Source organism: Microtus pennsylvanicus, chromosome 10 (assembly GCF_037038515.1).
Source record: "Microtus pennsylvanicus isolate mMicPen1 chromosome 10, mMicPen1.hap1, whole genome shotgun sequence".
In the NCBI taxonomy this organism is placed as follows: Eukaryota; Metazoa; Chordata; class Mammalia; order Rodentia; family Cricetidae; genus Microtus; species Microtus pennsylvanicus.
The window spans coordinates 23,476,820-23,502,970 of NC_134588.1; the positions used below are offsets into that span (position 1 = coordinate 23,476,820).

At 43.0% G+C, this 26,151-nt stretch overlaps 1 protein-coding gene across 1 annotated transcript in view; it reads right to left on the reverse strand.

Moving 5' to 3' along the window:
• Window positions 1-17,774: 17,774 nt before the first annotated feature.
• LOC142859213 (lactase/phlorizin hydrolase-like) overlaps window positions 17,775-26,151 on the reverse strand; it is a 40,545-nt gene continuing 32,168 nt past the window's right edge. Inside the window, exons 13-17 of the mRNA XM_075989557.1 lie at window positions 25,147-25,256; window positions 22,356-22,490; window positions 21,610-21,833; window positions 18,822-19,055; window positions 17,775-17,992 (exon numbers count right to left, since the gene is read on the reverse strand). Of these exons, the coding sequence (XP_075845672.1) occupies window positions 17,775-17,992; window positions 18,822-19,055; window positions 21,610-21,833; window positions 22,356-22,490; window positions 25,147-25,256 (921 nt within the window). The remainder of the gene's footprint in view (window positions 17,993-18,821; window positions 19,056-21,609; window positions 21,834-22,355; window positions 22,491-25,146; window positions 25,257-26,151) is intronic.

Consider the following 26,151-nt stretch of genomic DNA (forward strand, 5'->3'; position numbering starts at 1 on the left):
GTTCAAGGATCTGTTAGAAGCACTGGTAGGAATCCAGACCTTATAACACTGATGAGGCTATAAAATACAGTGATTATCCACACAATATTTAACTGTGTTATCTAGAATCATTAAATCAGAACTTTGTTTAACCAGCATAATCTTTAGAAAAAAAATTGTTTTGTGCTTCGGTATACAATGAACTTGCGTGTGCACAAACATGGAGGCCAGAGGTAGATCTTGGGCGTATTCCCCGATTGTGAGCCGTAGGGAGCTGCCTGTCCCAGCCTCTTCAGTGCAGAATTACAGTTGTGTCATCAATCTTGACTTTCCAAGAACACTGGGCATCAAAACTCAGGTCCCCATATCTGTACAGCAAGCACCTTACCATCGGCATGTCTACTCCACCCTAGTCTTTACAAATGTACAAACCATAATGTTATTGGATTTGTTGGGTATAATGATATCATAAATAAAGCTTGCCTAAATATCAGAAGAGCAAAGGTAAATCACTAGAGCTCAGGCAGTGGTGGCACACACCTTTAATTCCAGGTTTTGAGAGACAGAGAAGACGGATCTCTGTGAGTTAAAGGCCATCCTGGGCTACACAAGATCAATGCAGAAACATATCCAGGTGGTGGTGGCTCATACCCTTAATCCCAGTTCTAGGGAGTCATATGCCCTTAATGCCAGCACTACAGAGAATATAAAATGGGAGGAGAGAGAGGCTTACTCTGCTTAGTCTGTGGTCGCCCAGCCTTGGTAGAGGAAAAACTTCTCTAGTGGCTTGGCTGCTTTGCTTTTCTGGTTGTCAGGTTGAACCCCAATATTTGTGCTCTAGTTAGGGTGTCTGAACCCTGGCAGCCCCAACAGGCTAAGCTCAGTCACTAGCTCCCAAATGCCAGATACATAACAGTGGAAAAAACAGAAAGAATTATTCACTGTGGGCATAGTGGAGAAAGTAAAGGGGTGTGTTGAACTTCTAACTTCTAGCCCCAACTTCAGTGTTGTGACATGAGTTTTGTTATTTTTAAAGATTTATTGCAAGATGGTGGTGACATGTCCTTAATCCCAGCTCTCAGGAGGCAGAGGCAGGCAGATCTTTGTGAATTCCAGGTCAACCTGGTCTAGTAAGCAGTTCCAGGACAGCCAGGGCAACACAGAGAAACATCACATACACGTCAGGCAGCCTCAGAGGCTAGAAGAGGGTGTCAGATCCCCGGAACTGCAGTTATACATGGTTTTGAGTCACCATATAGATGCTGGGAATCAAACTGGGTCCTCTGCTGAGCAGCAGTTCTTAATCACTGTGCATCTCTCCGGTCCCTGAGGGTTAAGGTTAAATAAAGGGCACAGCTCAGCAGTTCTGGTCAAGTTATGGCCCTGCCCCTCACTGACCATTCAGTTTCTCCTGCAGAGCGGTCTGAGAAGTTGACCTGTGTGTCTGTGTGCAGTTCCTTCCCTGAAGACAAGCTCCCTCCCTGACTGGAACTCAGTTTCAGCTTTTGTTCTTGCCCTACCCCAAGGTTGCATGGAATTCCCGGGGAAATCCTAATTCCATGGGCTTCCCTGTTCAAACTGTTCTCTAGACATAGGAACGTGGTTGTAGGTCTCTTAAAGAATCTTTATTCCTGCCAGGAACGAAGGTTACAACAACAAGCTTCAAACTCCCCACTTTTTTAATTTTAGTGATTTAATTTTATTGATTTTTATTGAGCATTTTTTTCTGCTCTCGTCCCTGCTTCTCCCCTTCCAGATTAACCCTCCCCCAAGGTCCCCAAGCTCCCAATTTTCAGGAGATCTTGTCTTTTTTTACTTTCCATGTAGATTAGATCTATGTAAGTCTCTCTTAGTGTCTGCATTGTTGTCTAAGTTCTCTAGGATTGTGGTTTCTAGGCTGGCTTTCTTTGCTTTATGTTTTAAAACCACTTATGAGTGAGTACATGTGATAATTGTCTTTCTGTGTCTTCGTTACCTCACTCAGAATAATGTTTTCTAGTTCCATCCATTTTCCTGCAAAATTCAAGTGTTATTTTTTTCTGCTCCATTGTGTAAATGTACCACATTTTCCTTATCCATTCTTCAGTCAAGGGGCATTTAGATTGTTTCCAGGTTCTGGCTATGACAAACAAAGCTGATATAAACATTCCCCACTTAATACAAGGACACTTACTTGAAAATACCAAGAGAAAAAAAATCATTTGTGTTCTGACAAACCAAAAGTAATTTGACACAAGAAACATGAACCCCTCTCCAATCTGTTCCCCTGTGAACCAAGGGTGATGCCCATCTTTAACTCAGCACTCAGGAGGCTGAGGTGTGTGGATCTCTGAGGTTGAGGGCAGGTGAGCAGACATAGTGAGTTTGAGATCTGCCAGAGCTAGTAAGACTGTCTAGAAAAACCATATCAGAGAATGGAAACGGGGATGGGAGTGGGAAGATGGCTCCGTGATGTAAGGACACCTGTTGCCTCTGCAAACATTTTCTCCTTCCATCATGTAGGTCCATAGAGTAAACTCTGGCAGCAGGCACTTGTACTCACTGACCCGTATCAGCAGCAGACAATTTTATGACGTTCTGGTCTTTTAACTGCACTCTATAATCAGCTTTCCTTACATCAGAATATTGTCTGGGACAGAAGATTGGATTGTGGTTTGGGTTCATCACACTTTTCTTTGATTCAGAGAGAGATTAAGAAGGAAATTGAAAGGAGAAAAACTGGAAAGGAAATGTTGGATTTTAAGAGGAAACAAGAAGAGGAATTATCAAAACGAAAAAAGAAGAAAGAAGCAGAGAAAAGGCAGAAGACAGAGCCGCTCGAGAGCGCATCAAGCAGCAGATAGCACTGGCGAGCTTTGCTGTGTGCTCGTTCATTCATGTTGAGACTGCGCCTTTCTGTGCAGCCGGTAGAATCCCTGAACTCTCTGAACTGAACCAGCTAAGTGCTGGGACCAGAGAAGTGAGCCACTGGTGTCTACCTTTATCTGAAATGCTTGACCTTCTGACGTTTGTAATATTGTTTCTCTATGCTGACTTTTCAGTCCCTACCACACAGTGCACACAATACCACATTTAGTAATGGAAAGAATATCAATATGGGCAGCCTATAGAATGGGAAAATATCTTCACCAACCCCGCATCAGACAGAGGTCTAATCTCCAAAATATACAAAGAACTCAAAACATTGGTCATCAATAGAATAAATAACCCAACCTTCCCCTCCCCCCAAAATGGAGTACAGACCTAAACAGAGAACTCTCAACAGAGGAATCTAAAATGGCTGAAAGACACTTAAGGAAATGCTCAACATTTTTAGTCATCAAAGAAATGCAAATCAAAACAACTCTGAGATTCCATCTTACACCTGTAAGAATGGCCAAGATCGAAAACACTGATGACAACTTATGCTGGAGAGGATGTGGGGGAAAGGGAACACTTCTGCATTGCTGGTGGGAATGCAAGCTGGTACAACCCCTTTGAAAGTCAGTTTGTCAATTTCTCAGAAAATTATAAAACAACCTTCCTCAAAACCCAGCAATACCACTTTTGGGTATATATCCAAAGGATGCTCAATCGTGCCACAAGGACATGTGCTCAACTATGTTCATAGCAGTATTGTTTGTCATAGCCAGAACCTGGAAACAACCTAAATGCCCCTTGACTGAAGAATGGATAAGGAAAATGGATGGATCTAGAAAACATCATATTGAGTGAGGTAACCCAGACCCAGAAAGACAATTATCATATTACTCACTCATAAGTGGTTTTTAAACATTAAGCAAAGAAAACCAGCCCACAAATCACAATCCCAGAGAACCTAGACAACAATGAGGACCCTAAGAGAGACATACATGGATCTAATCTACATGGAAAGAAGAAAAAGACAAGATCTCCTGAGTAAATTGGGAGCATGGGGACTATAGGAGAGGGTAAAAAGAGTGGGGAGCCAAGAAAAATGTATAGTTCAATAAAATAAATTTTAAAAAGTAAAAAAAATATCAATTTGGTCTTTTCTTTTTAAAGGAATTTTTCATTGAACTGAAATAATTAAGAAAAATTAATACTTAATTAGTTTAATTTTTAATATTTTTTTCTCCCCCCCCACATGTCTAGTCCTCAAAAATTTTTTAAAATCAGTTATTTTCCATGTATGAGTGTTATGCCTGCATGAATGTATGTCTAATGCCCTCAGGAACCAAAAGAGGATCCTCTGGGATGGTTGCCAAGTCCCCATATTGGTGCTGGGAATTGAACCTGTACAAGAGTCCTATACAAGACTGACAAGTGCTCTCAATCGCTGAGTCAGCTCTGCCCCCAACCCCATCATTAGCGTGCCTGTGTGTCATGACATATTTGGATGTCAGAGGACAACGATGTGGAGTCAATTCTCACCTTCAACCTTTTCATGGGTTGTGGGGCTCAATTTCAGGTCATCAGGCTCACACTTTTACCCTGAATCCATTGTAGGCCATGATAGGGATGTTTTTTGTGGGGAGGTTTGCTGTTCTTTGTTTATTTGTTTGTTTCTGATGTGTTTGTGTTTCATTATATGTAGGTGTGTGTATGTGATGTGGACATGTACATGAGAGTGTAGATATTCTCAGAGACCAGAGGTGTCAAATCCCCTGGACCTGGAGCTACAGATGGTTGTGAGCTCCCTTACATGAGTGTTAGGAGCTGAACTCGGGCCCTTTGGAAGAGCAGCAAGTGCTCTTAATGACTGAGCCATCTCTCTGGCCACTCAAAAACCATTTTAAAGTTATTTTCTTCATGTTACTTTATTCTTTGAGACAGAATCTCACATTATAACCCTGGCTGCCCTGGAACATGATGTGTAGACCAGGCTGGCCTCAAACTCACAGAGATCTGCCAAGTGCGGAGGTTAAAGGCATGTGCCACCTCCCATAGTTATTTAGGGTTTTTTTTTTAAAGAAAACACAGCTTTAGGGGGCTGGAAAGATGGCTCAGTAGTTAAGAGTACTGACTGCTCTTCCAGAGAACCTGGGTTCAATTCCCAGCACCCACATGGCAGCTAACAACTCTAACTGCAAGATCTAACACCTTCACACAGACTGATACACATAAAATAAAATAAAAAAATTAAAAAAAAAGAAAATACAGCTTTTAAAGATTCTCTAGCTGGGCATGGTGATGCAAGCCTTTAACCCAGGCACACAGGAGACATGGAGATGGAGCTCTGTGAATGCAAGGCCAGCCTGGTCTATGAAGAGAGTCACAGGCCAGTCATGGCCAAACACTGAAACCCTGTCCAAAAAATATCCCAAGGAAACAGAATTTGTTACATTGTTATTTGTATAAGGGATCAATTTTGAGAGAGAGACTCTCAAAAGATTTAGGTACAACTCATGGTCACCCAGACCCGAATAATCACACAGAAAGTATATTAATCACAACAGTGTTTCGTCAATAGCTTAGGTGTATTCATAGATAGCTCTTTTATCTTTAATCAATTCATTTCTATTAATCAGTGCATCACCACAAGGCTGTGGCCTACAGGTAAAGTTCTGGAGCCCTTCTTTGGCAGCACATGGAATCTTCCTGACTCCGCCTACTTTCTCTATATGTCTCTGTTCAGATTTCCTACTTAGCTTTACTCTTTTTAAAAAAGGAAATGAAAAAAATCAATCTGGGCTTCTATTTTACAGGAATTCTGTATTGAATTGAAATAGTTAAGAAAAATTAAGGCAGATGCGCAGCTGAGACCCGGTGGAGTGCACAGATGCGTGGTGGAGACGCGAAGGTCCAAGCATGAAACAGTGAAGCCCACTCTGGGAGTAGATCTTCACACTACAATTAAATCAAGTAGGGTCTTTGGTGGCTGGCCTGCAGAGTGGTAGGCCTTTTGTTGGCGAGGTCCCTGGCGAACGGGGTGCCTGGTCCTGTCCCTGAAGACCTGCCTGAGTGGTGAGAGTGTTCTTGGCCCACAGCAGGAGCCAGGAAACGAAGCGGGGGCATTCCATGACCCCCTTGTCTCCCTGGTCATTCTGTGGGGGCTGTCCCCCTTTGCTGGGGCTGCTCCTCCTCTACTGCGACTGCTCTTTCTCTGGCCTGTCCCAGCTTGTGCCCAGGGGCTTCCTTCCTTCTCCCTCCCTTCTGCGGGGCCACGTGATCACCCAGTTCAGCCTGTTTGGGTGCTGGGTTGGGAACTCGGGCCGAGGGCAGTGGGAGTTTCTCTGTTTTGGTGGCAGGCCTGCAGAGTGGTAGGCCTATTGTTGGTGAGGTCCCTGGCAAACGGGGAGCCTGGTCCTGTTCCTGAAGACCCTTTTGAGTGGTGAGAGGGATCTTGGCCCACAGCGTGAGCCAGGAAATGGAGCGGGGGCATTTTGTAAGCAGGGCCCCTGGCCAGCAGGGAAACCTGATCCTGTTTTAGAAGACTCATTAGATAGCATCGGTAGGAAGAGATGGGCAGGCACCAAGGCAAGAATTCACCCAACAATCTGAAAAACAACATGAAAACACCAGAGCCCAATGATCTTACAACAGAAGGACTTGAACACCCTAACACAGAAGAAAGGGAAAAATTGACTTTATGAAACCAATAGAGTCCCTTAAACATCATGTAAAAAGTGCCTTTATAGAAATGGATGAGAAGTATAACAAAAAGTTTGAAGAAATGAGTAAATACGTAAACGTTATCCTGGGAAACCAAGAAAAAAAAATGATCAAACAGGTAATGGAAACAGTTCAAGAATTAAAAACTGAAATGGAAGCAAGGAAGAAAACACAAACTGAGGACCAGCTGGATGTGGAAAATCTAGGTCAATGAGCAGAGACTACAGAAACAAGCATAATCAATAGAATACAAGAGATAGAAGAAAGAATCTCAGATTCTGAGGACACCATAGAGAAAATAAATGCACTGATCAAAGAAAACAGCAAAGCCAACAAATTCTCATCACAAAACATTCAGGGAATATGGGACACAATAAAAAGACCAAAACTAAGATTAATAGGGATAGAAGAAGGAGAAGAGTTACAGCTCAAAGGCCAAAAAATATTTTCAACAAAATTATGGAAGAAAACTTTCCCAGCATAAAGAAAGATATTCCTTTGAATATTCAAGAAGCATACAGAACACCAAATAGGCTGGATCAAAGAAAAACATCACCTCACCATATAATAATCAAAACACAAAACATACAGATTAAAGAAAGAATATTAAGAGCTGCAAAGGAAAAAGGTCAAGTAACTTATAAAAGTAAACCGATCAGCCTTACACCTGACTTCTCTATGGAAACCATGAAAGCCAGAAGGTCCTGGATAGAGGTACTGCAGAAACTTAGAGACCATGGATGCAAGCCCAAACTACTATACCCAGCGAAGCTATCATTCACTATCAATGGAGAAAACAAAACATTCCAGGATAAGAACACATTTAAACAATACGTAGCCACAAATCCAGCCTTACAGAAAGTAACAGAAGGAAAATCACAACCCAAGGAATCCAACATTGCCAACACTGCCCACAGTAACTCAGGCATCTAGCGACCCTTCACCAGCACAACTCAAAGAAGGGAGACACACAAACTCTACTACCAAAATCAATAAGAATAACCGGAGTAAACAACTACTGGTCATTAATATCACTTGATATTAATGGACTCAATTCACCTATAAAAAGGCACAGGCTAAGAGATTGGATACGAAAACAGGATCCAACATTCTGCTGCTTACAAGAAACACATCTCAACCACAAAGACAAGCATCTGCTCAGAGTAAAGGGTTGGGAAAAGGTTTTTCATGCAAATGGGCCTAAGAAACAAGCAGGCGTGGCCATACTAATTTCTAACAAAACTGACTTCAAACTAAATTCAATCAGAAGAGATCGAGAAGGAAATTTTATACTCATAACAGGAACAATTCATCAGGATGAAGTCTCAATCCTGAATATCTATGCCCTAATGTAAAAGCACCCACTTATGTAAAAGAAATATTACTAAAACTCAAGGCAGACATCAAACCACACATACTAGTAGTAGGAGACTTCAACACACCTCTCTCACCAACGGACAGGTCAATCAGACAGAAACCTAATAGAGAACTAAGAGAATTATTGGAGGTAATGAAGCAAATGGACTTAACAGATATCTATAGAACATTCCACCCAAATAGGAAAGAATATACCTTCTTCTCTGCAGCTCATGGAACCTTCTCGAAAATTGACCACATACTCGGTAACAGAGGAAACCTCTACAGATGTGAAAAAATATCAGTGTCCACCTGTGTCTTATCAGATCACCACGGATTAAAATTAGAAGGCAACAACAACGCTACCCCCAGAGAGCCGACAAACTCATGGAAACTGAACAGTCAACTACTGAACCACACCTGGGTCAAGGAAGAAATTAAGAAAGAAATTAAAGTCTTCCTTGAATTTAATGAAAATAAAGAGACATCATACTCAAACCTATGGGATGCAATGAAAGCAGTACTAAGAGGAAAGTTCGTAGCACTAAGTGCCCACTTAAAGAAAATGGAGAAAGCATACATTGGAGACTTAACAGCACACCTGAAAGCTCTAGAAAAAAAGAAGCAGACACGCCCAGGAGGAGCAGAAGACTGGAAATAATCAAACTCAGGGATGAAATCAACAAAATAGAAACACAGAAAACAATCCAAAGAATCAATGAAGCAAAAAGTTGGTTCTTGGAGAAAATCAACAAGACCGACAAACCCCTATCCAAACTAATTAAACGACAGAGAGAGAACACGCAAATAAATAAGATCAGAAATAAAAAGGGGGACATAACCACAGACACAGAGGAAATTCAGAGAATCATTAGATCTTACTACAAAAGCCTGTATGCCACAAAACTGGAAAATGCAAAAGAAATGGACATTTTTTTAAGATAAGTACCATATACCAAAGTTAAAGCAAGACCAGGTGAACAATCTAAATAGACCTGTTAGTCACGAAGAATTAGAAGAGGTTATCAAAAACCTCCCTACCAAAAAAAGCCCAGGACCAGATGGTTTCAATGCAGAATTCTACGAGAACTTCCAAGAAGAGATAATACCTATACTCCTTAATGTATTTCACAATATAGAAACAGAAGAGTCATTGCCAAATTCCTTTTATGAAGCTACAGTCACCCTGATACCACAACCTCATAAAGACTTAACCAAGAAAGAGAATTACAGGCCAATCTCACTCATGAACATCGATGCAAAAATTCTCAATAAAATACTGGCAAACCGAATACAAGAACACATTAGAAAAATTATCCATTATGATCAAGTAGGCTTCATCCCAGAGATGCAGGGCTGGTTCAACATATGCAAATCTATCAATGTAATCCAACATATAAATAAACTGAAAGAAAAAAGCCATATGATCATTTCATTAGATGCTGAAAAAGCATTTGACAAAATTCAACACCCCTTTATAATAAAGGTCTTGGAGAGACTAGGGACACAAAGGTCATACCTAAATATAATAAAAGCTATTTACATCAAGCTGACAGCCAACATTAAATTAAATGGAGAAAAACTCAAAGCCATCCCACTAAAATCAGGAACACGACAAGGATGTCCATTCTCTCCATATCTCTTCAAAATAGTGCTTGAAGTTCTAGCAATAGCAATAAGACAGCATAAGGGGATCAAGGGAATTCATATTGGAAAGGAAGAAGTGAAACTTTTGTTATTTGCAGATGATATGATAGTATACATAAACGACCCCAAAAACTCTACCAAAGAACTCCTACAGCTGATAAACACCTTTAGTAATGTGGCAGGATACAAGATCAACTCCAAGAAATCAGTTGCCTTCCTAAACACTAAGGATAAGGAAGCAGAGAGGGAAATCAGAGAAGCTTACCTTTCACGATAGCCACGAATAGCATAAAATATCTTGGGGTAACTCTGACCAAGGAAGTGAAAGATCTTTTTGACAAGAACTTTAAGTCTTTGAAGAAAGAAATTGAAGAGGACACCAGAAAATGGAAGGATCTCCCTTGCTCTTGGATTGGGAGGATCAACATAGTAAAAATGGCAATTCTACCAAAAGCAATCTATAGATTCAGTGCAATCTCCATCAAAATCCCATCAAAATTCTTCACAGACCTGGAGAAGACAATAATCAACTTTATATGGAAAAACAAAAAACCCAGGATAGCCAAAACAATCTTATACAATAAAGAATAGTCTGGAGGCATTACTATCCCTGACTTCAAACTCTATTACAGAGCTACAGTATTGAAAACAGCTTGGTATTGGCATAAAAACAGAGAAGTTGACAAATGGAATCGAATAGAAGACCCCGACTTTAACCCACAAACCTATGAACACCTGATTTTAGATAAAGGAGCTAAAAAAAAGTATACAATGGAAAAAAGAGAGCATCAACAAATTGTGCTGGCAAAACTGGATGTCAATCTGTAGAAGAATGAAAAAAGATCCATATATATCACCATGCACAAAACTCAAGTCCAAATGGATTAAAGACCTCAATATCAGTCCGAACACACTGAACCTGATAGAAGAGAAAGTGGGGAGTACTCTACAACACATGGGTACAGGAGACCACTTCCTACGTATAACCCCAGCAGCACATACATTAAGGGCATTATAGAATAAATAGGACTTCCTGAGACTGAGAAGCTTCTGTAAAGCAAAGGACACTGTCACTAAGACAAAAAGGCAACCCACTGACTGGGAGAAGATCTTCACCAACCCCGCAACTGACAAAGGTCTGATCTCCAAAATATATAAAGAACTCAAGAAACTAAACTGTAAAAGGCTAATCAAACCAATTATAAAATGGGGCACTGAGCTGAACAGAGAATTCTCAACAGAAGAACTTCAAATGGCCAAAAGACACTTAAGGTCATGCTCAACTTCCTTAGCAATCAGGGAAATGAAAATCAAAACAACTTTGAGATATCATCTTACACCTGTCAGAATGGCTAAAGTCAAAAACACCAAGGATAGCCTTTGCTGGAGAGGTTGTGGAGAAAGGGGTACACTCATCCATTGCTGGTGGGAATGCAAACTTATGCAACCACTTTGGAAAGCAGTGTGGCGGTTTCTCAGAAAATTCGGGATCAACCTACCCCTGGACCCAGCCATACCACTCTTGGGAATATACTCAAGAGATGCCCTATCATACAACAAAAGTATATGCTCAACTATGTTCATAGCAGCATTGTTTGTAATAGCCAGAACCTGGAAACAACCTAGATGCCCTTCAATGGAAGAATGGATGAAGAAAGTATGGAATATATACATATTAGAGTACTACTCAGCAGTAAAAAACAAGGACTTCTTGAATTTTGCATGCAGATGGACGGAAATAGAAAACACTATCCTGAGTGAGGTAAGCCAGACCCAAAAAGAGGAACATGGGATGTCCTCACTCATATTTGGTTTCTAGTCATAAATAAAGGACATTGAGCCTATAATTTGTGATCCTAGAGAAGCTAAATAAGAAGGTGAACCCAAAGAAAAACATATAGGCATCCTCCTGGATATTAACCTTCATCAGGCGATGAAGGGAAACAGAGACCAGAGACCCACATTGGAGCACCGGACTGAAATCCCAAGGTCCAAATGAGGAACACAAGGAGAGAGAGCACGAGCAAGGAACTCAGGACCGCGAGGGGTGCACCCACACACTGAGACAATGGGGATGTTCTATCGGGAACCCACCAAGGCCAGCTGGCCTGGGTCTGAAAAGCATGGGATAAAACCGGACTTGCTGAACATAGCAGACAATGAGGACTGCTGAGAAGTCAAGATCAATGGCAATGGGTTTTGATCCTACTGCACGGACTGGCTTTGTGGGAGCCTAGGCAGTTTGGATGTTCACCTTACTAGACCTGGAAGGAGTTGGGAGGTCTTTGGACTCCCCACAGGGCAGGGAACCCAGTCTGTTCTTCGGGCTGATGAGAGAGGGGGAGTTGATTGGGGGAGAGGGAGGGAAAGGGGAGGCAGTGGCGGGGAAGAGACAGAAATCTTTAATAAATAATAATAATAAAGTAAAAAATAAAATTAAATTAAAAAAGAAAAATTAATATAGAGTTAGTTTAATTTTCAATATTCTTTAGCTGGTATTTATTTATTTATTTTGTTTTTGCTAAGAATGGTTAACAATTACTGCCTGCCACAGTACACTATTTTTTTTATATTTATTGAGCTCTGCATTTTTCTCTTCTCCCTTGTATCCCTGCTATCTCCATGACCTTTATCATGAACGGATGTTGTATTTTGTCAAAAGCTTTTTTGGCATCTAATGAGATGATCATGTAGTTTTTATTTTTCAGCTTGTTTATATGGTGAATTAAGTTGACAGATTTTCATATGTTGAACCATCCCTGTATCTCTGGGATGAAGCCAACTTGATCATGGTGGATGATGATTCTGACATGTTCTTAGATTCAATTTGTCAATATTTTATTTAGTATTTATTATTTAGTATATTTAGTATGTTCATAGTAAGATTGGTCTGTAATTCTCTTTCTTAGTATTGTCTTTCTGTGGTTAGGGTATCAGGGTAATTGTATTCTCATAAAAAGAGTTTGGCAATGCTCCTTTTGTTTCTATTGTGTAAAATAATTTGAGGAGCATTGGTATTAGTTTTTCTTTGAAAGTCTTGTAGAATTCTGAGCTGAAACCATCTGGTCCTGGGCTTTTTTGTTGTTGCTGTTGTTGGGAGACTTTTGATGACTGTTTCTATTTCTTCAGCATTATAAGTCTGTTTAATTTGCTTATCTGGTCTTGATTTAATTTTGGTAAATGATATTTATCCAGAAAGTTGTCCATTTCCTTTTAGGTTTCCAATTTTGTGGAGTACAGGTTTTCAAAATATGACCTCATGATCCTCTGTATTTCCTTCATGTCTGTTGTTATGTTCCCCTTTTCATTTCTGATTTTGTTAATTTGGATATTCTCTATCTTTTGGTTAGTTTGGATAAAGGTTTGTCTATTTTGTTGATTTTCTTAAAGAAACAACTCTTTGTCTCATTGATTCTTTGTATTGTTTTCTTTGTTTCTATTTTGCTGATTTCAGCTCTCCATTTGATTATTTTCTGCCATCTAGTTCTCTTAGGTGAGTTTGCTTCTTTTTGTTCTAAAGTTTTCAAATGTTCAATTCACTAGTGTGGGATTTTCCCAGCTTCTTTATGTAGGTGTTTAGTGCTATGAACTTTCTTCTTAAGACTGCTTTCATTGTGTCCCATCAATTTGGGTATGTTGTGTGGTTATTTTCATTGAATTATAGGAAGTCTTTAATTTATCCCTTTATTTCTTCCTTGACCCATTGATGATTGAGGTGAGCATTGTTTAATTTCCATGTGTTTGTGGGTTTTCTGGAACTAGTATTGCTGTTGACTTCTAGTTTTAAACCATGGTGATCTGATAAGGTACATTGGGTTATTTCAATTTTTTTTGTATGTGTTAAGGTTTGTTTTGTTACCGAGTATGTGATCAATTTTTGAGAAGGTTCCATGAGGTGCTGAGAAGAAAGTATATTCTTTTCTGTTTGGATGGACTATTCTATAGATGTCTGTTAAGTCCATTTGAGTCATAACATCTGTTAGTTCTCTTATTTCTCTGTTCAATTTCTGTCTGACTGACCCGTCCAGTGGTGAGAGGGGAGTATTGAAGTCTCCCACTATTAGTGTGTGGGTTTTAATATATGATTTAAGCTTTAGAAGTGTTTCTTTGACATATGAGGGTGCCCTTGTATTTGGGGCATAGATGTTCAGTATTGAGATTTCCTCTTGATGGATTTTTCCTATGACTTATATGAAATGACCTTCTTTGTCTCTTTTGACTGATTTTAGCTTGAAGTCTATTTTGTTAGATATTAGGATAGCTACACCTGCTTGTTTCTTAGGTCCATTTGATTGGTATATTTTTTCTCAACCTTTTACTCTGAGATGATGTCTGTGTTTGAGGTTGAGATGCATTTCTTGTATGCAGAAGAAGGATGGATTCTGTTTTTGTATCCAATCTGTTAGTCTGTACTTTTTTATAGATGAGTTGTGCCCATTTACATTAAGGGATATTAATGACCAGTGGTTGCTATCTCCTGTTAATTTAGTTTTCATCATTGGTGATGTTAATTTGTGCATTTTTTTTCTTCTTCGGAATTTGCTGTAATGAGATCATCAATTGTCTGTGTTTTTGTTGGTGTAGCCATCTTCCTTGGGTTGGAGTTTTCTTTCTAGTATTTTGTGTAGAGCTGGGTTGTGGCTAGGTATTGGTGAAATCTAGATTTGCATGGGATATCTTGTTTTGTCCTTCAATGGTGATTGACAGTTTTGCTGGGTATAGTAGTCTGGGCTGGCATTCGTGGTCTCTTAATGTCTGAATAATGTTTGACCATGATCTTCTGGCTTTCATTGTCTCGAATGAGAAGTCAGGTATAATTCTGATAGGTCTACATTTATGTGTTACTTGGCCTTTTTCCTTTGCAGCTCTTAATATTCTTTCTTTGCTCTGTATGTTTAGTGTTTTGATTATTATGTGGCTGGAGGAGGTTTTTTTTTTATCCAATCTATTTGGTGTTCTGTAAGCTTCTTGTATCTTCACAGGCATATCTTTCTTTAGGTAGGGAAAGTTTTCTTCTATGACTTTGTTAAATATATTTTCTGTGCCTTTGAGTTGAACTTCTTCTTTTTTTACCTATTATTCTAAGATTTGGCCTTTTTATGGTGTCCCATATTTCATTAATATTTTGTGTTAAGCTTTTGGTAGATTTAATGTTTTCTTTAACTGATGAGTCTATTTCCTCTATTGTATCTTCAATGCTTGAGATTCTCTCTTCCATTTCTTGTATTCTGTTGTTCATGCTTGCATTTGTGGTTCCTGATCTTTCTCTCACGATTTCTGTTTCTATAATTCCTTTGGCTTGTGTTTTGTTTATTGTTTCTATTTCAGATTTCAAGTCCTGGATAGTTTCTTTTATAAGTTTGATTTCTTTTTCTTGGTTTTCTTTAAGTGATTTGCTGATGTCTTCTAATTTTTTGTTTGTCTTTTCCTCCATTTCTTTAAGGGAATTTCTCATTCCATCTTTAAGAATTCCAAACATTCTCTTGAAGTTATTTTTTAGATCATTTTCTGCTGGTTCATCCATATTTGGTTGTTCAAGTCTTGCAGTTGTAGGGTCTTTAGGGTTTACTGGTATTGTGTTGCTCTTTGTGGTGTAGCATGTGATCTTACCTTTTGTATTCATCTTTTCCTCTAATAGGTGTGGTTGGGGCTGTCTGAGATTCTGTTGAATAGTCTTCTAGATGCCAGTGAATCCATAGCTCAGATGGCTGTTCCTCGTGGTACAGTCAGTGTCACAGTTCTAGTTACTCCATTGGTTATCCCTGTTCCTGGAGGTAGCTCAGTGCTCCTGTGCTTTGGTCTGTTCCCTTGGAGTTTGTTGTCTCAGGCTTACTTTGGTCTAGGCTATTGGCTTTGATCTGTTTCTGTAAATTGTGGTCTGGATCTCCTCCTGCAGAAGTCCCTAGCTTGGAGTTGGGCCTGTTCTGGTGGAGATCACTGACTCTGGATCTGGTTGCTGGTTCAGTCTGGATTGGCTGGAACTGGGTTGGCTCCCAGGACTAGATTTACTCCTGTTTTCTGTTCCAGGTGGAGCTTGTTTCCTCAGGCCCTCTCTATCAAAGGTGTCTCAGTCAGTCCCACTCCTGTGGAATTTGTTGCTCAAGGTGGAGTTCCCTGCCTCAGGGAAACTTTGGCCTAGGTTACTGGCTTTGACCTGTATCTGTAAATCCTGGTCTGGATTCTCCCCTGCAGAAGTCCCTAGGTTGGAGTTGGACCTGGAAAGGTTTCTGGTTTCGGTCTACTGCCTCAGAGGTCCCAGGCTTGGGTACACCTGAACCTGAAGAGGACCTGCTTACTTCCTCAGAGATCCCAGGATGGCACTCAGACCTGCAGGGGTTCCAGGTTCCTGCCTATTCCCTTTGATGTCCCCGACCAATGCCCAAACCTGACTTGGTTTAGGCCTACTCTCTCTGAAGTCCCAGACTTGTGCCTGGGCATGCCGAGATATCTGGTTCCTGCCTTTCCCTCGGAGGACCCAGATTCACTCAGGCCAAGGCTGACAGAGGTCCTGGCTCAGGCCTAGTTCCTGGGAAGTCCTAGACTCTCACCCAGACCCACCGGGTCTACTCCCTTGAAGGTCTCTGATTCACGTCTCTAGCTCTGGCTCACTTGCTCAGCCGTTACTCCCTGTAGCTGTTCCGAGATTGTTGACTCTGGATCTGGTCGCTGGCTCAATACTGATCTGCCCATATCCTAGGACTGGGTTTGCTCCTGGCTTTTCTCCTGGTGGAGTCTGTTCTCTCTGTGTCCTAGGTAACTGGTTCAGTCCCACTCAGGATGTGGTGGAGATCACAGACTCTGAGTCAGGTCATTGGCTCAATCCTGGTCTGCCAGTGTCCCAGGACTGGGTTGGCTCCCAGGGACGGATTTGCTCCTGGCTTCTGCTCCCGGTGGAGCTTGTTTCCTCTGGCCCTCTCTGTCCTAGGAGTCTCAGAACTGTGTTTTAAAGTAACATGAAGTATCTTTTCAATGAGGGTAAAATGACACTAGACTTTTTTGTTTGTTTGTTTTCCTAAACAGGGTTTCTCTGTGGCTTTGGAGCCTGTCCTGGAACTAGCTCTTGTAGACCAGGCTGGCCGGTCTTTTCATACTAACAGAAAAAGAATGCATTCACCAAAGAATTCCTGACTGCCAAGCTAGTCATGGAACCTTTGAATAGGATTTTTAAGATAATAATATATGTGGATAATGCTTTCCTGAATGTATGTTTGTGTACCATATGCATGCAGTAACCACAGAAACCGAAAGAGATTATTGAATCTGCAGGACTCGAGTTCAGACAGTTGTCAGCTGCTGTATGGATGCTGAGACTCAACACCCATGTCCTCTGGAAGAGCAGGCAGAGCTCTTAACTCCTGAGCCATGTCTTCAACTCTCTGGATAGAAATACACTTTATATCTATGGACATACTTTAGGTTACGAATGCTTGTAAGAAACACAACTACAGAGATAATTACTCTTACTTTTAAATTTTTATTGTTTTATGTGTACTCTGCCAGCATGTATAACTGTGCATCACATGAGTGCCTGGTTTCCAGGGAGACCAGAAGAGGGCATTGGATCCCCCAGACCTAGAGTTTCCAACAGTTATGAGCTACCATGTGGACATTTGGAATCAAACTCAGGTCCTCTAAAATAACAGTCGGTGCTCTCTCTAACCATATAACAATCTTTTAAAGTTAGTCCAACACTGGTGGTGAGAGGCTAGGCCAGATCTATTTGATAGGCAAGTATTTTTCCATCATACCATCTGTGTCCCTGACCTCTACTGCCCCCTGTCCCTGCTCCCTCTCACTCCAAATCAGGATTTCACTATGTGATTGTGGCTGGCCTCAAACTGGAGCACCTCCTGCCTCTGCCTCCTGAGTGCTAGGATTATAGGCAGACATGTAGTATTGCGGCTAGACCTGCTTTTCACTTGTACTTATCTAGTTTGGAGTCTGCCATCAGACACCGAAATGAACACATAGAACCGCTACACAGTTAAGTCTCTGCATTTCCACAGGGTACCTGGCAAAGCTTCTTGGAGTCCCCAGGAAAATTGCAAGTACTGAAGAAGATGTTTTTCATTTCAACTGAGAATTTAGAAAGCTTCAAGATAGAAACCATCTTCCACAGTGCAGGAAGCCTTGATGAAGAGATCTTTTGTGGTCAGGAGTCTGTGCTAGCAGGCACAGGGCACAGGGCTTCTCTGCACAACAGAGGAGCTGGCGACTCCTCAGAAGGAAGACACTGGACTCAGCTCACTTTGGCTTGGCTGTGTTTCCCGTTGCTTGGAGCGCTTGCAGTATTTGTACAATAGAAACACCAAGCTACAGACTCCAAGAAGCAGAAGAGCGAAGAGCACATACAACGCCGTCTGTGCTTCTGTGATGCCCAGCATCAGCCCCAGGAAGGGCACTTCTGCCTTCACAGGGCTGGCAGTGGGTTCAGCATCTAGGAAAGGACAATGGGGACTCAGGCTCTGGCATTCTGGAAAGGTCCCGCTGATCCTGGAGTCAAGAGACTGCTTAGTACCCTCCTCCCAAACATACACAACAAAAGAAAGCTCACCGCTGTGGTGTCGGCATGGATCACCTTCATGGTGGTGTTTTTGTATGTGCATCCCATGATGCTCACGTATGGACAGAGCATAATTTTCAGGAGGTCTCTATTTTCACTTTGGGCTCCTAGTATTAAACTCACGCCATAACGCTTTTCCCTACAAAACCATGAGCCATCTCAGTATGCCACCCCACGGCCACATCCTTTATTTACCTGAGACTGGTCTCATGTAGCCCAGAGAGACCTCAGTTATGCCAGGTAGTCATGGATGACCTTGAACTTCAAATTCTACTGCCTCTACTTGCTAGGTACTCAGATGCAGGGCTGGGCAACTGTATCCTCTTTGTGTAGCACTGAGTATTGTCATAACCATTTCTGTTTTATACTCACACAATAAGTACTAGCTTTAGTATTTATACAATCCTTAAACTTGACCTAGAAACTGCCTAGAAGTGTCTGTCCTTTTCAAGGAAGGTGCTGCAGTGAGTGAGAGGTAGGACTGGAGGAATCTACCTCTGCTCATTCCCACAGCAGGGCCCAGACTCTAGGGTAAGACAGGCTGGAGAGACCTGCAGCAGCCAAAAGGTGCCTGGAGCGCATGCTAATGAATGGAGGGGACAGAAGGGCAGGAGAAGGCCAGGAACTAGAGGAAGGCAGGTGCAAAGAGCAGCTCTCCCTCATCCTTGACCACACAGTGTTGGTCCCTCCCAGTGCCACCTACCCTCTGGTTGCTGGAGACAAGGGTGAGGTCCTTGTGCAGGGTCAGGAAAGCCATTGCAGCGCACTATAGAGGCATAGATCTTGGCCGACGCCTTTGGGATCCTTGGCAGAGAAGGGTCTGAGCGGTTCACAAAGTGCACACCAAACATCTCTGTAAAGCCTGTGGCCCATTCAAAGTTGTCCATCACACTCCATACCGTGTATCCTCGAAGGTCCACCTTATCCTGCACAGCGGCTAAAAAAGATGCCGAGTGTGAACACTCACGTGAAGACCCTATGTGCCAGTCCTCCTGAAGCCGGCCTCATAGTTGTCCCCACTCTTGTGCTTTGTAGGGTGTGAGTTCCAACTCTGAACCCTTCCTGTGTGCTAGCAGGTTCTCTACAGTGGACATGCGGGACCACTGGTATCTTTCTACAAAGGCTCAGTTCTGAATGGAACTAGGATAGCCTGAGCTAACCCCACAGCTTTCTTCAGTAGCTGGGGGGATTGGTCTGAGTCAGAACCTTGAAATACCCATGGAGAGTTTTGTGAACTAGCTGCCCTCGCTCCCCCTGACTGACAGGGGAACTTCTTTGTGGCCTGTAATTGACAAGAAAGTTTGTGTTCTTTCTGGCCGGTGGTTTTCCACAGAAGCAGTAGAGGTATAAAAGGTTTCTGGGCAAAATAAAGATTGCTGTTCTTCCACCTAAAAGGAAGCCTCTGTGTCTCAATCCCGGCACCCCCTGCCAGTTTCGGCAAGTCCAGGCCGTGCAGGCATGGCAAAGTGGAGGTCCCACTGATATCTGGAAGGTGGGGATTCATAAACGGGGTCAATCTGTCTGAGGAACGTATTGGGAAAGGTGATATGGTTTTATTTTTCTTCCCCAGAGATACTCTGAGGGATACCCTCCAAAAGATTAGTATAAAGAAGAGGCAGGAGGGTAAATTGAAAGGCCTCAAAAAGTAACTGAAACTCTTAAAGCAACAAGGCACAGAAGTAACAAGGAAGACAGCCGAAGATTTTGTATACAAGGGGGTTTAAATGTTCCAGACTGGGAACAAGCCAAGTCAGATTAAAAGGAGTATGTGTGTCTTCATCCCCAGAGATTCTCTGAGAGATGCCCTCTAGAAGACTGGCCAGTAGGGAAGTAATAAATAAAAGGCAGGAGTGTAACGGTGTAAATGAATGTAGACAGATTGTAAAAATATATACAGCTTTAATGGGGAAATAGACTTACAGAACCACTGTTCCTGCTGAGACAAGGAAAGCAGAAGGGGCGGCTGCACACGCCCGGCAGATTTATAGGTAACATTAGCCCGAGGTGGACACGCCCCCTAAGGCTGGGGTCTCCAAAAGATAGAATGTGTACAGATGTATGTTATTGTGTTGTCTTTTGTGTTCTGGACTGGAGAAAGACATTTGATTCTGGGAACTGCTTTGAAAGGTATTTGACTTTAAAATATGGGCCTAAGGATTTGATGCTTTGGAAAAGAGGTTCTGCTTTTGTCTCTACAGAGGATGAGAACCTGTGGATTCATTGCAAATTATGTGGTTTGAATCACCGAGAACCCCTGAAATGTTGATGTAAAATACCCCCAAGAATGCAGCACCCCAAGGAAGATAGGATTACAGCTTTGTCTGACAGATTGAGATGGCATGGTGTATTCTTGGTTATCAACATACTCATGTAGTGTGGGGTTTTAGATGGTGAATAATCACAATGTGGGGGCAAGCATGGTGCATACTGTGTAACCTCAGTTACCTGATGTGTGTACACTTGCAGCACCCAGAGGGGCACAGCAAGCTGAGCTGCATGTGACTGGGTGACTGTTCTTGGCTTCTTGTGTTTTGTTTCCTGTAATGCACATGCTACAAAATAAATAAAAGCTTCTTTTTAAAGTTAAAAAAAAAAGAATGCAGCACCCCTGCCAGTCTTGGCTATTCAGGCCGTGCAGGCATGGCGGAGAGGCAGGAGCGATTAGAAGCAAAATATCTGAGCCGTAGTTAAGACGTCCCTTCTGTTTGCTTGGATGTAGAGGAGGCCGGGGTTTACATACATATCTCACAAATAGTTTGTAGCTATGTGTCCATATAAGTGCTATGTGTGGGTGCATGTAGAGGAGCCTGGGGTTTACACACACACACATTAATATTTGAACATATAGCTATAAACTATTTGTTATATATATGTACATATATGCATATATATATATATATATATATATGCTCATGTGAGTGCTACGTTTGGGTGCATGTAGGGCCAGAAGTGGGCCTCAGGTTCTGTCCACCTTGTTCTTCTAGAGAAGTAGTATAGGCTGCCAGCCAAGGAGCCCCAAGGATCCTTATTTTCTCCCTCCCCAGTGCCGGGATTACAAGCACCTACCACATGCCCAGCTTTCCTCACAGTATCTGGGATCGAACCCAGGGCTCAGGGTTGTACAGTGAACACTTTTCCACCTGAGCTACCACCCCAGTCCTTCTACCTTGCAATCAAAAGGCCCTAGAGCCACCAGACAACTCTTGCCTGCTCACAGAGGAAAGCAATGTGCAGAGATGCCAAACAGCAAGAAAGACTAAGGGTTGCAGAGGACTCAGGTCAGGAACTAACTCAGGCCAGTTCAGGAAACTGGGTTTACTTGCTGTGTGTAGGTGAGTCTAGGAAGGAAAAGACCTCTGATTCTAGCCTCAACAAATGCTCAATCTCCTCTGAGCAATGGGCCTTGTCATTAGTGTCCCCATCCTGCAGACACCTATGCTCTAGCAAAGAAGGGGCTCACTGGGGCCAGGCAGTGAGGCAGAAGCTCTTACCTTTGAGGGCTTCATTGATGTAGCTGCGGAGGTAGTAGATCCTGTCAGTGTCATTGAGTTCTGGGTCCCCTCGTCTGGACACCCCATTCTCTGTGACATAAATTGGAGGGTTGTTGTATTCTTCCTTCAGCCAGTTCAAGATCCTCCGGAAGCCAAAAGGGGTCATCTTCAGCCAGGAGGAGCCAGAGACTGGCCAAGAGCTGTCTACAGTGGTGGCCACGCCCCTGCAAGTTCACAAGGTAAAGACGATATCTTGTTTATAAACCCAGAGGAGGCCTCAGTGGTGACATCTAACCTTCTGTCACATAGGGCACCTCACAGTAACATGAACAGCTCCACATGTCACCTGCTGAAAGTAAATGCTACCGTCAGAGAGTAGGTCCGCATGTAGTTGCTGTGATCTGAACCCAGGACCTCTGGAAGAGTAGCCAGTGTTCTTAAGCACGAAACCCTCTCCCAGTCTCACGCAAGGATATCTTATTCTGGTTTCTCAGTGTTTCCTCCATGCATTTTTACTATTTATATAGCACAGATATACTAGTTTGACCTTTGTATTGAAAAAGAAGCCAAGGACATGTATTATGGAAAGCAGCTGGGAGATGCAATGTCACATGGCTGCCACGTGCTGTAGCCATCAAGCAAACCCTGGTATCCAGACAACCAGGTATGTTCTTAGGACAGACAGACCTGAGTCCACACGGGGCAGAGGGCACTTCCTGCCTCGGTTATCCTGTTGTTTGTCTTACCTGTCTGCGTAAAAGGAAGAGATGTCAGCAGGATAGTTGAGGTTGTAGGCCAGGACAGTGGTGTAGTGGTTGAACCCGAAAAAGTCAAAGGTGCCGTTGATCCTCTTCTTCTCGCTCTCTGTAAATTCAGGGAGCCTGGGAAGAGGGAACCATTAGGGGAAGAATCAGGAGGAATCACACTTTGAGGAGAGACTGTGGGTAGGGGCACTCAGAACTCCAGACACGTGGTTATGACTAGAGCAGCTCCACAAAGGGAAGCTCTTCAGGTGATGCTCCTGCCTACTGCTCCATCCCTTCTCCTCCCCAAAGAGCCACCTGCACACTGGTCTCACTGTCCTGGGTACACTCCCTGCGGGCTGTCCCCCACCCCTGCCCCATTACCTTCAGACATTCTGAGTTTTATTATGTAAGATAGGTTTGACAACCAAGCCTGCATCTGAGGTAATTTCTTTTAACTATTCCTTTATGTGTTTAATTTAGTCTTTGCCATTCGTGTCCTCCCAGCTCACACTTTGCTCCTCTCTTTTCCTGGGCTTGCTTCATTCAGGTGTCCTCTGCTGTCTGTCCTTACTAACGGGGAAGCTCTGAGAACTGAATGGTGGATTGTGGACTTTCGTGTCTGATTATTTCAATGACCTGTGTTCTCAACCCTTGCTTCTCTCTCTGGAGTCTGTAATGGCTCTTCAGCTGTGACCTCAAGGCCATGTCCCTGTCCAGCTTCCATGTGGCCCTGCCCTGCAGCAGGCTCCTTTCAACTCTGCTGTATGTATTCTGCTTAGTCTTCCTCCGTCTGTCTCATAGCCCTGAGACAACTTCTTGTTCTGAGGCCCAGCCCTCCAATACCCTGCCTTGGCTCTGATATCCCCAGGTCAACCAACCTCCTGGTCTTTGGACTTTTCTTTGTACTGAGGAAACTGAGGACTAGAATCCCATGCCAGTTCATCTTCCCTGCTGGCCACCACCATCTGGAGCAGCCAGACTCTGCCTATGGACCCTACCACTTAGTTCTGACCCAGGTGTGCAGTAGCTGCTGACACAGCTGTGTGTAGGGTCCAGAATGCCCACTAGCAGACTGCTACATCAGACACAGTGGCACAGCCTTGAACATCAGGACTGCCCTACATAGGCCAGGTGCGTGCTACAAGGTAAGAACTACAATTTTGTGATAGAAGGAAGATTTGGGAGACAGACTCAAAGGCTATTAGGAATGGATGTCTGCTGAATTCCTATCATCCTCTGCCAGACACTTGAGCTAGAGTTGGGCTTTTGAGTCTCTCCCTGAAAGGCCAGGAGCCATCTTTTTGAGCCTTTTGTGGAAAGGTTTTGTGGATGTTGGTTTTGAAGATAGGCAGCCTTGTTCTGAACATCACTTTGGTGGTGGAGCACTCTGGCCCTGACCTTTATTACTCTCAAAACCATAACTTCCAGATGCTGCTCCCAGGAAGACAGCAGAACAGGTAAACATGGATGCCCTGTTGTAAACCACTGCCATCTGCTGGCCAAATTGTAGAAGTAGGCGTGACGGGCCACTTCCTGCCACCCGGCTAGCTTTACCCAGAATAATTACACGGAAACTGTATTCTTTTAAACACTGCCTGCGCCATTAGTTCTAGCCTCTTATTGGCTAATTCTCACATCTTGATTAACCCATTTCTAATAATGTGTGTAGCACCACGAGGTGGTAGCTTACTGGGAAAGATCTTAACCTGCGTCCATCTTGGAGAGGAGAGCTATACCGTCTGCCTCACTGCCTTCTTCCTCCCAGCATTCTGTTCTGTCTTCCCCGCCTACCTATGTTCTGACCTATCAGGCCAAGCAGTTTTCTTTATTAATTAACCAATGAAACAACAGATAGACAGATGACCCTCCACCATCACCAAAAGACAAAAAGCTTGTGCCAGACAGTCCCCAAGCAATAGCTTTCTCTCAAGGTGATAAACAGAGCAAGTAAGCAAACTGGGGAACTAGTTCTTGAGCAAGGCAGTGGAGTTGCTTAGGACCGGGTACTCTTGGACAGTTTCTGCGGCTATCCTGGAGAACAATAACAATAGCGACTGTCTCACCAGGCATATTCCCGTGCCAGGATTGAGCTCAGTTTTCTTTTGTTTTAATTAAAAACTTCTTTCTTGGGCTGGAGAGAAGGGTTAGAGGTCAAGACCACTGTCTTCTCTTCCTAAGGTCCAGAGTTCAATTCTGACAAACCACCTGGTGGCTCACAACCATCTAGAATGAGCTCTGATACCCTCTTCTAGTGTGTAGGCATGCACGCAAACAGAACACTGAATATATAATAAATAAATTTTTTTATAAAAAGAAAATATTTTTGTCCTACAAAATGTTTTGAATATGTTTTCCCCTCCTCCAGCTCTACCCTCCCAACCTCTCTTGCTCACCCAATTTTGTTTCTTCTATTTCAAAAACAAAAATCAAAACAAAAAGCCCCATCCATATATCAGTGGCTCACTCAGTCTCATCAGAAAACACTCTTCCTGCACTAGATGGGAATTAACAGAGAGCCACAACTGGACAAGGTGCAGAGTGGGGGACTTTGGAGCACTCTCATAATTGGGTGTCTTCCTAGAACCCGCCCTCCCCTTGAGAACTATGTGCAGAAGAGGAGATGCAGAAGATTGTAAGAGTCAGAGGCAATGGGTGACCCTAAGTGTCTTCCTGAGTTTTACAGAAGCTATCACATGCCATCTTCATAGCAAGGACTCCAGTTCTAGGCACGGTGCCCTTCCTGGCACTGACACTCACACCGCTCACTCACCGCTGAGGATACAGCACTGACCTCGATTTGGTGAGGCCCGCCGCCAGGCTCCTTTCAAGGATCCATGTCTTCATCACCTCCGGGTAATCTCCGTTTTTGAAGATGGGGTGTGCAAACCAGCCTGCCATGAACTGTGTGGGGGTAAATCACTGTTGAAACTGATACCTCCCAGATACCAACAGGCTATGGGAGGTTGTACCATGGGGGTCACTCTCTCCCTCCTGTCATGGGTCTTCACTGAACATGACTGTTTCCTGCTGGCATCTGCTTACTAGAGTATAGACTTCCAGAGGCTGTATAAGCACACCCTTCTTCTGAGTATTAGAAAATAGGGGCTCTAGAGTTACTAAGAAATTAAGGAACTCTTGGCACCCAGAGGTCATGGCTACAGCTACTGTAGGCAAAGCAGGAGGTTTAGTGGAGGAAATTTACATCAAGTCAGTGCTGCATCCAATGAGGACCACATATGACAAGGTTGCACTGTAGCACAAGCATGCCTCAAACTTGCTATGTAGCCAAGGATGCCCGTGAACTCCCAATCCTCCTGCTTCAGTCTCCAAAGTGCTAGGCTCACAGGCAAGCATCACCACAACCAGGCTCATGCAGAGCTGAGAACAGAACCTCAGGCTCCATGCATGCTAACCAATCATTCAACTAATGAGTTTCCTTGTTAAATTATCATCATCATTAGTGGTGGAGGTGGAGGTGGTAGCAGCAGCTGTGGTGTGCGCATCTCTGTGTATGAGGTAGAGTGAAGGTGGGTGCCATGGTGGAGGTCAGAAGACAACTCTGTAAAGTCTCTTCTCTCCAGCCTTCCTTATTTTTAAGTTCATTTATTTGTATTTTATGTACATTGGTGTTACCTGCATGTACACCTCTGTGAGTTACAGACCCTGTGAGCTGCCTTGTGAGTGCTGAGATTGATCCCAGATCCTCTGGAAGAGCAGACAATGTTCTTAACTGAGGAGCCATCTCTTCAGTCCTAGAGAACTGATTTCTTTCCCGTATTTGTTAAAATGTGTATGA